Consider the following 14,140-nt stretch of genomic DNA (forward strand, 5'->3'; position numbering starts at 1 on the left):
CCCAGCCAGGAACCGCGCTGGGAGCCACCGGCGGCTTGGAAAATGCGCAGGGGAGGACAAAGCCACCATAACACCTGAACAAACAAACAAAAAAACAAACTCACACCTGTACAGCAATAAACACCGAGCAACACACAAACAGTGCAAAACGTTGGGAGAGAGGAATTGGATGTCACCTGGCTTAGGACATGGAGTAGCAGCACACCTGTGATAACTCAACTGAATTAAATAAACCACGAAGCAGACGACTTCTACTGTTGCACCATGAAATGAAAGACCTTGGGTTGGAGGTTTGTTTTGTTTTCAGAGATTAAAATTAAAAAAAAAAGTAACTATAAATAAATTTTGTGACAATATATACAGATTTAAATAATTAACTTAAATATCTTACACCTACTCTTGCATAAAACTCTCCAGTAAAAGTGCACCATGTTTCTTTTCCCCAAAGGTGTTCTGTTCTGCATCTTCCCCTGTGCTGAGGTAGGTCTGAAGGGAGATGTCTCAAATTCTAGGAAGAAAATGTGTCACTGTCATTGTGGGCGATACTTTATTGCCTTTCTTTGTTCTTCCATTTTTGCTCAGGGCTATGTACATCCCGGGATAAATCCTGGATTCGTAAGCATTGTAGTTGTTTGGCAGGAGAATCTCTTTGAATTTGCACTCATCATTGAAATGGGCCTGAAATGAAAAGGAAAGAATGAGAGGGAAGGAATTTTAAACATCAGGTGTGGAAATATTCTTGCTACCAGGTGTAAGAAGGTGTGTTGTGGGCAAATGTGCAGGTGAGCCCCCTCCACTTAGTAATCTTTTGAAGTGGCCTCTGAAGCTTCAAACAGGACTCAGGAGCCAGAGGATCAATTAGGGATGCTGTGCCCAGGCCAGGCACATACACCTAAAGGTGGGAAGGACACCCATGGGAGGGACAGGGTCACCTTAACAGAGCTGAGGTGGGTAAGGCCCAAGCCCAGTTCCATGGTCCTGCTCATTGAATTGCTCCTGGTTGTCCCACCAGCAATAAATTGCCTGAGAGGTGTCAGAAAATCCAGAATACTGGCACTTTCTTATGTTGCTTGAGGAGAAAGAGACATTTTAAAGCCACTCATCATGGACAGTATTTTTTGGTTCTTTAGATTTAAAATCAAAGGTAGGGTTTGGATAACTTAGGTTAATGGATCAGGAAAACAGATCTGAGAGCAGGCAACCTTTCATGGATGTGGTTTCATTTGCAAGTACATACAAAGAGGGACAGGTCTTGCAAGTGTCTTATCTGGAAAGGGACAAATGAACTCATCTCTTATTGTTGGGCAAAAACCTCGGAGTTTCTGAGAGAGGCCTCAGCCTGCCAAACTGAACACTGCACTACAGATTATTTTACTCAGGACACCAAGGCAGCAGTATCCCTAAGAAAGCATTTTGGTGACTGATTCTGCCTGGCTTTTATATAAGGCATAATCCTCCACAACAGGACCAATGGCCCAGAAAATAATTCTGGATACTTCATACCTTCATGTGAAAATGCCCCAGTTAACTCTGACATAGTTTGGCTCTTCCTCAGCCCAAGTTTCTTCACTTGGGGAACATGACATGGGAAATTCATGGGTGAGAAAGGAGAGCCAGGAACATGAATTTAAAATTATGCTGATCACAGTCACTTGTACAGAGCTGACCTCAAAAGCAGGAAGAAAGCTCAACACGAGCAGAGATACACCCTGTTGTTGTCCACCTCAAGTATATTTTACAAGATGTCTCTATCTGTTCCAAAGAACCCACATAAAAGAAGGTCTGTGTTGTCTTGCTAATGGATCTTCCTTCTCCTAAACAGAAGTTCAGACCCCAAGGATGCTGAACTGCCACAGGAACTGACTGTCTGTTCAAGAGCATTAACAAAGAGTGATCAATAGGTCACTGATTCATCACATCATAAAGGGTCACTTGTGGGCCTTGGCTGACCACAAGTTCAAGTGCCCTCTGAGAGATGGAGTGATTGCCACACCTGCCTAAGGCTGTTTGTACTTCGATATAACAAATATATGGACTGAGCCTAGCTTGTGGTCTTGCCACACAAATGTTGGTCTATGAAGTAGACCAGATGTACAGCCATGGTTGGGTGACGGCAGTTTTTATGTGAGAACCAAGGAAGTGTAATGCAGAAGAGAGGGTTTCACTCCAAAAGCTCAGTAAGCAGCATAACTGGGCAGCACATCTTCTGCTGGCAAGGCAGGAAGGGCTGCTCTGTGCTGCCCGACTCAGGAGGGGCAAGGATGGAGCTTGGGGAGCTTTTAGCACCATGCACACATCTCACCCCAGCTGACCACCATCCCCTCCCCTGGTACACACTCAGTAGCTACTTACAGATCCGTAGAGTTTGCCTTTGCTATTCATGGCCACAAAGAGTCCACTTTTGACACCAAATATGCTCACCACGCCTCTTTCCACAGGAGAAATTTCCAGCAGACCTACACGGGAGACACAGAAATCAGGGGGACAAAAGGGTGTGCCCTAGAATGTGTGGTGACAGTGCTGTGCTCACCCACAGGCTGCCATCCCCAGTGTGGATCCCCACATCCCAGTACTGCTGTGGGTGGCCACAGAACCCCAGCCTCATACTCCACGTGCTGTCCTATGCCCCATGCTGGGACCTCTCTTCTTTTAGCTAAGTATCTATTTTTATTTTGCCCCCAGGCATCCTCTTGTGTAGGCAAGGTTAAAATAAGCTTAGGGCAAATGAAACATTTGTCATCATGCAGCTTATATCCCCGCTCCCAGATCTTATTGTTTCAGTTGGATATCAGAGTCATGGGGCCACGGGGTTAAGTCCCCAGCAGATGCTTTTCAAGTTTGGGGGCGAGCTGGGCGCACCCCAGTCCCTGCTCGGAGTGGGCGGCCCACGGCACCGCGGATCCTCCAGATGTTGAGGCAACCCCGACACCTGATGCCTGACGGCGGCAAGGGGACAACACGGCACCGAGCAGCGCCGACGAGCCCCTCCCGAGCGCCCGACGAGCTGCTCCGGAGCTCCCGATGGGGTCCGTCGCCGCCCCGCTACCCTGGGCTCCCGCCACCCGCGGGGAAGCCGAGGGGCGCAGCCCCGCGGTGCTGCCGGCGGCCGGACTTTTGAGGGAAGCTCGAAGTCTGCCATGCACCCACCCTCCTTTCGGGACACGCCACTCTCCGGGGCAGGTCAGCCGCTCCGCTCCCGCAGAACTGCCCTCCGGCGGTTCCGCGGGCGCGGAGCGTCTCACCTGCCCCGCCGCGGGAGTTGTCGCCGGCTTACTGTATCGATTCTCGCTGTGAATCCCATCGATGCGGCCGTCGGGCAACACCTGGATGTGGAAACCGATGCCCACGTTGCAGTAGAGGCGCCGCAGCCGTTTGATGCCCAGGAGGTAGTCGCCGTCGCGGGCAGCATCGTGGCGCTCAGCCGGGAGGCGAGCGACGGAGCGGGCGAAAAGAGCCGCGTCCCAGCGGCGCTGGCGGGGCCCGGCAGGGAGGCGACCCGGGGGCGACCGGCCACGCACCGCCCCTGGCCACAGCAGCCCCAGCAGCAGCGCCGGCAGCAGCGCCGCGGGGAGAGGCATCCCGGTTTAGGGGCCGCCGGTCGCTCCGAAAATAAGCTCTGCCCCCAGCTCCCACTTTATGCTGAGGTCAAAGAAGGGGAGGAAAAAAAAAAAAAAAACCAAAAGCCAAACAGAAAAAAATATTTTAAAAGGAAAACAAACAAACAACAACAACAACAAAAAAAAAAAACTAACTGAAAGCAAAGCGGAGAGGGAGGGAGGGAGCTTAGTGCTCAGTCCCCTTAGGATCTGCGGTTTCCCTGCGCTGGCTGCATGGAGAGGAAATCCCGGGAGCAAGAGCTTCTGAACTTGATCTCAACTCCAGGAGTCTTGTCTGAAGTGCTGATCTTCTTCTATAGCTGCTCAGCCATAGCGCTTTAGCCCTAGCCACGACATTTATATATCCATGTGCGTTGGTACCTATTACATCACCACCTACTGCTGTCTGCTGCAGCCCTCCGGCTTAGCTGAAAGTCAAATTATCACCCCTAGATGCTTAACAGCTCTGAAGCTTCTTGAAGGGAAAGGGTGAGCAGCACTGGTGCTAAACAAGAGGGACAGCACAAACTTTTAAAAAGAAAAGGTCATATTTTACGTTCATCACAGCAACCTTTCTTTCTTTCTTTCTTTCTTTCTTTCTTTCTTTCTTTCTTTCTTTCTTTCTTTCTTTCTTTCTTTCTTTCTTTCTTTCTTTCTTTCTTTCTTTCTTTCTTTCTTTCTTTCTTTCTTTCTTTCTTTCTTTCTTTCTTTCTTTCTTTCTTTCTTTCTTTCTTTCTTTCTTTCTTTCTTTCTTTCTTTCTTTCTTTCTTTCCTCTCTCTCTCTCTTTCTCTCTTCCTCTCTTCCTCTCTTTCCCTCTCTTTCTTATCGCTTTATATCTCCTTACTTTATAGTGCTCCCTTTTTCAAATGCCTGCAAATGCTGATGCAAGATACAAAAATCAAAGAATGGCCAGCACGCTTTTCCCCCAACATAATGTATGACTATGTAAATCTGTGGAATTTCAGTTTTTTGCTGTATCCAAGCGACATGGTTTACAGTTTGCTGGATGCAGAAAAAAAAATTCCCTTCATTAAAAGCCAAAACAGTTTTTGAATGGGAGGTTTAAGAAATTAAAAATTAAAGAACTTAAAAAAACCACAAAACAACAAACCCAACAACAACAACAACAACAACAACAAACCCCAAACCAACCACAACAAAACTCAACCAAAAAAACTCCCCTAAACAAAGGACTAAGGTTTTAATAAAGAGGAAAACATTTAAAGAGGCAGCAAATGTTCAAAAGCAGCAATAAAATTTTTGGTTCTAAATATCCCTTTAAGAAATCTGGAGTACCAGACATGTGGAGCTCCCTCTTGGTCACTATACTGACAGGGGCTGTGGTGACACAAGTTTATTCCAGAGCCTAGAGGCTGCCCACTCGTGCAAGTATTGCTGGACTTTTTAACGGAATGGTTATTTTTTAATCTTTACTTCGATGCTGCTGCTGCTGTGTTTTAATGATGCATTTGTTCTTAGGTAATTGTTTCATGTGGTTTAGGTTCCTGGAAATGAAGCTCACTATTTAAAAAGAGAAGAAATTTTGAGCCCATCAGTTTAGAATTACTTTGCTTCGAGCAAATCCTATATGTTTTGTCACCTCCCATAGCTTAAGCCTCGGTCCTCCACAGTTTTTCAGCACAAACAGGTGAGGAGACATTAGGACAATTTTGGAAGGTCCTGAATTAATATGAAAGTGTGTTTCGGGGGGAGGGGGGAGAAGTGGTTTGTGACTCAAGTCCTTTACAGCCTGAAGCCAGTTTAGTCTTTCGCGCCAGTAAAGCTCTCCCGCTGTTCCAGCAAAGGATGCGAGAGAAAAGAGAATTGCCCCGAGGCAGATGACAGCTCACCTAGGTGCGAAAATCTCTGACCTTCGCTAAACCTGAGCAAACTTAGAAGATGTGCTTTTATTTCTTCTTGTGAGGTGCACATGCCACTGCTCTGGGGGCGATTGCAATCTCCTCGGTGTAGTTTTTGTCCCAGCCTCAAGCAAGTTCACTCCTCTGTATGTGTGTTCAAAGACAGCACAATGTAGATTTTTCGCTGTGGAGGTGAAAATGCCTCATCCCTAGAAATGTTCAAGGTTGGACAGGGCTTTGAGCAGCCTGATCTAGTGGGAAGTGTAGCAGGGGGTTGGAATGAGATGATCTTGAAGGTCTGTTACAGCCCTAAAAGTTCTGTGATTCTATGAAATCCACTGATCTTAAATGTACAGGTATTTGCTACATTTTTATTTCCATCAGGTCCATACAGACCCCCCTTGCACCTGATGAGCTGCGTGGCTCAGTTGTGGGTGCAAAGGCTGTGCTTCAGGCAGAGACCAGCTGCTCCCAGCCCTGGAAGGTGCCCTGCTCTGCAGGCTGTGCTGGACACCTTCTCCTTCCCCAGGGTCCTCAGCATGGTGTGATCCCACCTCACTTCAAACTCGCAATTATTTGCTCTTTGCAAACAGCAGCGGGTGAATTTGGGATTAAGTTTATTTACCTTCTGAGGGATGAGGAAAAGTGGTGGAATGGCACTTCTACTGACACACCTACCCAGCAGCTTCCCTCCTGCAGCACAGGAGTGGCCCAGTGCCCGTGGCTGATGGCCCAGGGCTGGGTCTGCTTGGCCTTATTGCCCCGGGCAGCAGCTCTGCCTGGTCCAAAGCAGTGTGAGCTCTAAGCACCTTCAAACTCGAGTTAGGGATGTGCCCTGAAAGCTCAGCAAGGGATGATTCATCCCTTTGGGAAGTATGGAAATGGGTCCTAAAATACCCTGTGAGGCTCCTAGTCCTTATATTTGCAACGTCAGGTCCTAAATGGTTACAGAGGATGTAGAACATCAGGTGACATTGCCATAATATCACAGATTAATAAAGGATGCTTCTGCAGCTCCATTGTTAAACCTGCCACAGGATTAGACATCAGTCTTTCCATAAAGGCTTCCAATGAACTTTTCTGAGAGGAAAAGCAATGAGTTTCCAGCTAAGAATGAAACTATGAGGTTTGGGTTTGCTTTCAAGTTGTCTGTATTCATGTGTGTGTGAGCTTGTGTGCGGGCTACCTATAAAACCCTGGTGCTGCTGCTACAAAACCCTCTGGTTTTTCTTGTCTGCACCTGGGAAAAAAACCCACAGGGATGGAGGCAAAGCAGAACCACACCACTTTCTGTTTGCACCAGGTGTAAATGACAGGCAGAAGATGCTCACCTACAGCTCTTAGTGCTGTAACACAGACATTGTCAGTTGGAAATTATTGGCACAGGAAACCATTAAAGCAGGATATTCCCCATGGAAGCCAAAAATCAATGTCAGGTGGCCCAGGGCAGAGAGGGACTGACCCTCCAATGTGCCATCAGCTTTCAGGCAGTGAGGGGGAGTTGGATCATCCCATAATTAATTAATTCTGAATCTTCCATATCATGCCTTGTTCTGCTGCTATGTGTCCCCACTCCTGGTGGACACTTTTTCAGCAACAATTTAGATGTTAAACCAGGTAAAATGTCTCCATCTCAGTATTGGGTCTCTTCCCTAAAAAGCATATGTGGATGTCACAGTTCAGACAGCTCTTGTTTCCAAATTTCTCTAGGTTTAAAGTATAAGAAAGAAGGAAAGATACACAGAATTCAGCTCCATACCCAAGTTCAAGCCCCATATCATGGATTCTGAAGGAAAAAGAAAAAAGAATAAGGAATCCTTACAGCATTATTTTGTAATTACACTGGCTTAGCAGCCATCCAAACTGGGCTCTGTGTCTGCCTTTCTAAAGGGATCCAGGTCCACAATTTAAAAATCAATGTACATATTTATTATCTCCAGTAAATAGATTTAAATGACCCTGAAAGTTATTGCTCATGAGCTTTTCTCCTAAAGGCAAATATTTCACTGAGATCCTTTGGTTTGGAAGGATGGGGGGGGGCTGTACTGGAAGGGGAAAAAATCCTTTTCACCGTGTTTGCATGCTATGAAGACGTGGCAAAAAGGCACCCCAGCTCCCCCTTTGCCTACGCCCCTTTTAATTACAATGCTTTTGGAGGACAAGGACCCGGCGCTCTGCAGAAGGGCAGAGCCTGGGAAAGCGCCGTGTCCTTCACGTCTGGCTGCCTCCGTGTGTGAGCAGGGCAGTGGTCCCGGGAGAGGAGGCTGCCTGGAATGCCGGGGTCGCTGGGAGACCCGGGCCGTGCCGCCTGTGCCTCCTGCATAGCGCACATACCCAGAGCCCAGGCAGCGCTCTCTGTTTGCAGCTGGTCTGCTTGATCTCTGTGTGCCTGGGCTGTTTGCTGGTGGGAGCGCCTCGCCGTGATCAAAACCTCATTATCCCTGGCCGTGCTGCTCTCTTCCAATTGGAGAGGGGCAGTGGAGTATAGCAGCGGGCAGCCGGAGAGTGGGGCAGGCAACAAAGGCGGCGCAAACACCTCCGGTGTGTTGGGATGGATTCAGTGAGGGGACTGAGCACAGCTTGGTTTGGGATGTGTGTGGATGCTTCCAGCAGCTACTCCCTCTGCTGCTGGGAAGCTTTTGCAGTGCCACATCCCCGTGCCAAGCAGACAGACACATCTGCGTGGCTCCTGTAGGGCTTCAACAGCTCAGAGGCTGCAATTCACACTTCCAGCTTGTGTCCCCATTGCTGCAGGAATGAGTGCCCAAGGGCGCTGGGAGATCAAGGCTCAGACCTCTGACTTTCTGGGTACTCCATTCAGCACTGTGGCAGCCCTTTCTTGGCTGCTGTGCTTGATTTGTTTGTTCTGTGTGGGTTGATGTTCCTTCAACATCAATGCAGAGGTGTGGGGTGGCCTTTTGGGAGACCCAAGACCACTCACAAGCAACCTGATGTGGTCCTGGCAAGCCATTTCCTTGTCCTCCTGGCATATGAACAGCTCTGGGGTGAAACAACATGTCCAGACAATTGATTACATCTTCTGCTTCTCAACCTGTTTCCCAGATTGCAGCTTTGCCCCATGCTTTTCTTTCACTGTGTGTTGTCCAGAGCAAAAATTCCCAGCCCTGCTATCACTACTGCTCTGTATTTCCAGCAGTTTTCTTCACTCAGTGGCTTTTGCTCCATTATCAGCTGTTCAGGCTGCGTGTGCTTCCTGTTGTCCACTGTCCTCTCTTTTTTCCTATAGCTGTTCTGCTCCCTTATTCATCCTCAGGACAAGCACTCCTCATGGAAGATACATTCCCAGACATCAGCCATACCTTAACTGAGTGGTGGGATGAGTGGAGAAGGTGGAGATCTGAGGAGCCCCCAGGAGCACCACTGGAGTTTGTGTCACTGTAGAGCAGGACTCAGTGGGATGAGGCAATGGGAAGCCATCAGTCAAGGCAGACAGTTTTTGGTTCTGGGCTTTTGTCACCGTCCTGTGCCCCTCATCCTCGTGTTGTTTGAACCACAGTTTGGGAGGGAAGACTGCTAAGAACACATATGGAGAAATATCAAGCTCAGAAGGCTCCAGTTACTAATGTTGGTCTTTGAAAACGTTTATTCCCAGCCAGGCTCACTCTTAGGCTGAAGCTGACACGCTGATACTTTCATACTCACTGCTGAAATTTCTCTATGTGCTATTTTGTTCTTCCTTGTCCCGTATGCTTTTCACCTATTGAAATTATAAACACTTTAAAACTAAAAATATACATTTTTTTCCTTTTGTCAGATTATGACACACATACTTCTGCTGATACATTACTTGGCACTCTGCCAAACAAAGCTGGAAAAAGGAAACATAATAGAAAATTAGTTTTGAGAATCAGAGTAAGTGTTTGTTAAGCTTATTTTTATTATTGTTTTTGTGGGAAATAGTAGCTTGAGTTGACTTTTTGTGTGAGAACGTTTTAGCTGACTTTGAACGTAGCATAATTGGTTTACACCAATCTGTTCAACATGTGGCCTCTCTTGCATGAATCATTTTTTACCCATGGCTAAAGTGAAGAAAACTGGCTGCTGTAAGCAAATGACGTGCATTGCTGAATTTTCGAACTCCTTAGCAAAGCACCACTTAGAACCTGTCAGAACATTTATGGACACAGCTGTACAATCCACAGCCTCTCCAAGCGTGCAGGAGACCAGCTTTTCCAGTTGACCTTTAGTGTCACAACTGTGAAACAAATCTTCTGCTTTCCTGATACCACCAGTGGTATTAGCAGTGGCAACAGCTTTATCTTTCACTCTGGCACACAAAAAGCCCTAACAACAGGTATAAAACCAGGTCAGCATGACATTACTCCTGATGGAGCCAGACAGAAACATCTGTAGGGTTTTGATGGGTGAGTTTTTGAAAAGTAAACTTCAAGCCATGAACTATGCACAGGTAACAGCTCTAGAGCTTGAAGATCAACCAGCATGGAGGTTACTCATCAAATTCTGTCTTATTTGAGGGTAGTGACAGCAGTAACAGGTCAGGTAAAATGTATTTTCTTCCCCTTTATTTGGAAAGCAAAGCTGAGAAGGTCTACAGCTGAGCTCTATAGCTGAGGAGCATATTGCAGCAGTGTGTAAAACAAGTTACCTGTCAGCAGACACGTCAGTCATCTGTCAGCAGACCTGTCCAGGGGATTTGCCACAGGTTTTGTTTCTCACTCTCTTTGTGCTGTTGAGTAACAGGCCAGGAAGATCACAATGGCAGCCAGTTCTCACTCCGAGTTCAGATCACACAAGTTACAAGTAAATAAGATTTGGATGAATGATCCTTGCCCAGGAAAATCCCCTTGACACCAAGAAACCAGCAGAGATGGCATGGCTTGATTTTTGATTTAATAATTTAATTCCCCTTGCTATTCAAGGCCCAAGAGCAGCTTTGTTCCAGTCAACCACTTCAATATTAACTATTTTTACTCCCATCTTTCTCACTTCACTAATAATGCTTTGAGAGCTACAGAAACATCAGCATTATAGGAATGAATCCATGCACCTTAAGTAATGACAAGCAAAAGAAAAGAGTAAATGCTGTTCATCTCCTTCTGGATGATTCCTCATGCTGCTCTGAGAGCACATTTGCCACAGGGTTTGCTTTTGTCTCCGCAGGTGGAAGAGGGAACAGGACCAGGCTCTGAGTCAATTTGCTCCATGAAGCCATGCAGCCTCCTCAGCTCCCAGCAATGAATAGTGAAGATTATGAATTTTCTTGCATTTCAGAATATGTTTATCTTTGGACCAGGAGAATGTACAGTTTCCATTCTGCTAGTGAGCTCTGAGGGAAGAGATCCCCAGGGAATTAGTTCAGATACTTACCTGACTTGGGACTGCTTATTAATAAGCAGAATGAGATAAATTAAAATTAGAAATTACCAATTTGAAGACTGTCTTGAGGAAAAAAAAAAAACAAACAGTCTTAAATGAGGCAGTCAACAACAGAATGAAGGCTTTGGTATTTTTAATAATATTCCAGGACCAACCTGTGATTCCCACCATTGATTGGAATTCAGCCAAGTGTCCCTCCTGATTGTGTGTGTCCTACCAATGCTGAGTGCAACAGCGTGGCCATGTAGAACCTCTTAGCTGCCACATCCCAACAGAGCAGGTCCCACAGCTTTTACCTGACATTTTCCCTTTGCTACCACACACCTGAATTAACAGGTAAATTATTGCATGAAAGGTGCCACTGAGCTCATTTCCATGTAACTTCCTGGGATAATGGAATAAACCAAAAGAAGCTGTGGCTGTACAAAGTCTGATCCTACCAGAGACACTTGTTACTTCAGAGCATGCCCACTGAGGATGATTATTTTGATATAAAACTCCACATGTGTTATTCTCAATATTAGCGGGGACGGAGGATGCACATGAGAGCTCTTGGAATCAGGACAGTGGGATGGGAAGGACACACAATGAAGGGAAAACTCCCTGCCCAGGGAATTCAGACAGTGCTGTGCAGTCACTGCTGTGCTATTTGCCACGTGCTATATCCAGTCACAAAATATTCCACTCAGTGACACGGCCAGAAAAAGCCCTGTGAACCCCAAAGTCTTGGAGTCTTATAATAACCCCTGGAGCACACCCTCCTCCACAAAAGGAGCCCAGCAGTGCTCCCAGTGACCTGCCAGGGACACACTGCATGCAGTTTGTTCTGTATTTAAAGAGCCAGGCAAAAGTCACAGGGGCTGGTTTAGTGCCTTCATGGCCATCTAGCACTGCTTTGGAACAGGGAAACAAATACTTTTGGCTCTCTTAATGAAATTTCATAATGCTGGAACGAGGTGCTACAAAACTATCTGGAGTTTTCAGAGTATCTATTTATTTCAGTGGTTGAAAACTAAATTCAGATACCAATATTGGGTAAAAAAGGATTCTGTCCTTAAAATATATATACACTTTAAGAATTAATCTGTCTTCTTTCCCTCTCCCCCCTCTTTCCACTTTTTAATTTGCAAGTTTATACTCCTGAGAGCTGCTGGACCAGCACAGTAGGAGACTACTTGTCACTTGAAGTTCAAATGCAGGATTTCAGAAAAAGGAAAAACATTGGAGTCTTTATGAGCATTTCTTGGACTGGAAGACAAAGTAACATAATAATAGTACAATAGTTCTTACTGTAAAATGCCATTTCTGTTGCCTACAACATCATATATATTATTACTATCATCTTCATTATTATTTTTTGGGGGGAAAAAAATCATTCTAAGACTTCAGTCAAAATCAAACTGCTAACAGGATGGAAAAAATCAGCTGCTGGCTGATTTGTAGAAGGAGGGCAGCTGAGAAAGGTCAAGACATCATGCCAGGACCTCTGGGAACTAGAGCTCTGTGTCAAACCAGAGGCAGCATTGTCAAACCAGAGCAATCCTCAAGATCCTGTCAGCTGAAGGACCCCAGGGAAGGTGGGTGTTTGTTGTTGTGGGCTCTACCTGGGGCTAAGATGTGGATGGAAATCCTGGCTCAGAACCCTTTTTTGGGGAGTGAGGGACTGTGGGCCCAGTAAAAATCCCACTGCCTGAGGCCTGAAAGGTGTTGGAGTGAGCAGAGCCAGGGAGCCCTCAGAGCTCCCCTGTTTGTTTGCCTGGAAGTCCTCACTGAACTGCTGCCAAAATAATTTAATAAAATGTTAGTTTTGGTGGCAATGACAGTTTTCACTGTGTGTACTGAAGAGGCAAGAAGTGCCATTCTTAGCAGCAGCACGGAGATGTGTTACACCTACAGTCAGTTTACATCTTTTCCTTTCCACCTGAAACTTCCCTGCTCTTTCTCATACTGGCTGGGGCCACTGCTGAAAAATTAGGAAGATGAAGGAGAGAGGGGAGAAGAGCTGTGCTGGCAAGTGTTGTTATGCAATATATTTTGACAGAGCTTAGAAAATTTCTCTCCAGCCCTCTCTGTCATCACAGTAGCTTATCTAAACTGCAGCAGGCAAATTAAGGAGTGTATTTCCAAAAAACTACCCCCAAACTCCCTCCCGTAGCAGCTTTGTAGGTGCAATCATAATTCAGACCCATGGGAACACACCTCACACACACCATTATAGATTATTATTTAACAGTAGCAAAATCTCACTATTTCTTTCCAAGCCTGAGGAATGGTTTGCAACCCATTCTCAGTTTTCCTGATGCTTTCAACTCAACATGGACACAGGCTGCAGGATCAGTTCCTAAGTACAAGGGATCATGATTTGATCATGTTGGCAAAGTGGCTTCAGGAACTCTTTTCTTCCCTTTTGGGAATGCCCTGCCGTGGAGCTACTCCTGCATCACCAACACTGTACTTTGTCATGTATGACAAAATTGCATGTTACTTGAAGTTAAGTATTACTATAATTTGAACAATACTATAAGTTACATATTTCTAAAACTTCTGTGACAATCAGGGATAAGGGAATGACATTTCCATCACCTGCAGAGGAAAAAATGCAGAACACCTTTGCTCATGGACTAACCCTACACTGCTGAAGGAGCTGCAATACCTCAACAAAAAGGTCACAAAGAAATCTGCCAGACACATTTAAAGAGCAATTTGGAATCACCAAATCCCAGCCAAATATATCTCGCTGTTGTTACAGCATAAATATAATTACTGCTATTATTAGTAGCAGCAATAGTTACTATTAAGGTTATTATTAGCCATAATTTTTACTGTGGTACCACTTAGGAATTCCCTCTGGAGAGCAGGGTGCCATTGCAGCACGCCCTGTGTCGCTGTTACCATGACAGTTCTGCTCTGTTTGCCGGTGTGTTTTGGCTAGAGAGCCAGCTGCTGACTCGCTGTGCTCCAAGTTGCTGAGCAATAAATCCCAAACCAAATTCAGGACCAGATTTCTGCTCCAAGTCTCAATCCTGTGACTTGCCATGGAGGCTGCTCTGAAACTCCACCTGAGTCTGCCAAGCCTCTCTGCAAAAACTCCACTCCCACCAAAACTGGTGGCACCCAAGTCAAGTTTTTGAAAATATATGTTGCAGGGAAGGACATGAGGTGCTGCTGGTGAGATTGACACTAGTGAGGGTTATTTGTGGGAAATGAGGAAGATGAGAATTATTTCTTTGCAGTACAAGCAAATAGAAGCACATTATATCAAGAAGAAGATACTTAGCTAAGCAGGATGAGACAAACTTTGTGAATGTTACATGAATACAGGTGAG

General features: G+C 45.9%; 1 protein-coding gene across 1 annotated transcript; it reads right to left on the minus strand.

The window, feature by feature from the left end:
• Positions 1-501: 501 nt before the first annotated feature.
• On the minus strand, positions 502-3,578 carry FGF4 (fibroblast growth factor 4). Its single transcript, XM_053981131.1, has 3 exons — positions 3,275-3,578; positions 2,353-2,456; positions 502-678 (listed from the first exon to the last, which is right to left on the minus strand). The coding sequence occupies exons 1-3, from the start codon at positions 3,576-3,578 to the stop codon at positions 502-504; spliced, it is 585 nt and encodes a 194-aa protein (XP_053837106.1).
• Positions 3,579-14,140: the final 10,562 nt, after the last annotated feature.

The sequence above is a fragment of the Vidua macroura genome, chromosome 6, assembly GCF_024509145.1.
Source record: "Vidua macroura isolate BioBank_ID:100142 chromosome 6, ASM2450914v1, whole genome shotgun sequence".
In the NCBI taxonomy this organism is placed as follows: Eukaryota; Metazoa; Chordata; class Aves; order Passeriformes; family Viduidae; genus Vidua; species Vidua macroura.

What these genes read in the sequence shown, in the direction of transcription:
- FGF4 (XM_053981131.1), bottom strand. Translation starts at nt 3,578, where the DNA reads ATGCCTCTCCCCGCGGCGCTGCTGCCGGCGCTGCTGCTGGGGCTGCTG. An exon ending in TCACAGCGAGAATCGATACA is followed by an intron (nt 2,457 to 3,274) that starts GTAAGCCGGCGA and finishes TCTCCCGTGTAG; the next exon opens with GTCTGCTGGAAATTTCTCCT. An exon ending in AAGGCAAACTCTACGGATCT is followed by an intron (nt 679 to 2,352) that starts GTAAGTAGCTAC and finishes TTTTCATTTCAG; the next exon opens with GCCCATTTCAATGATGAGTG.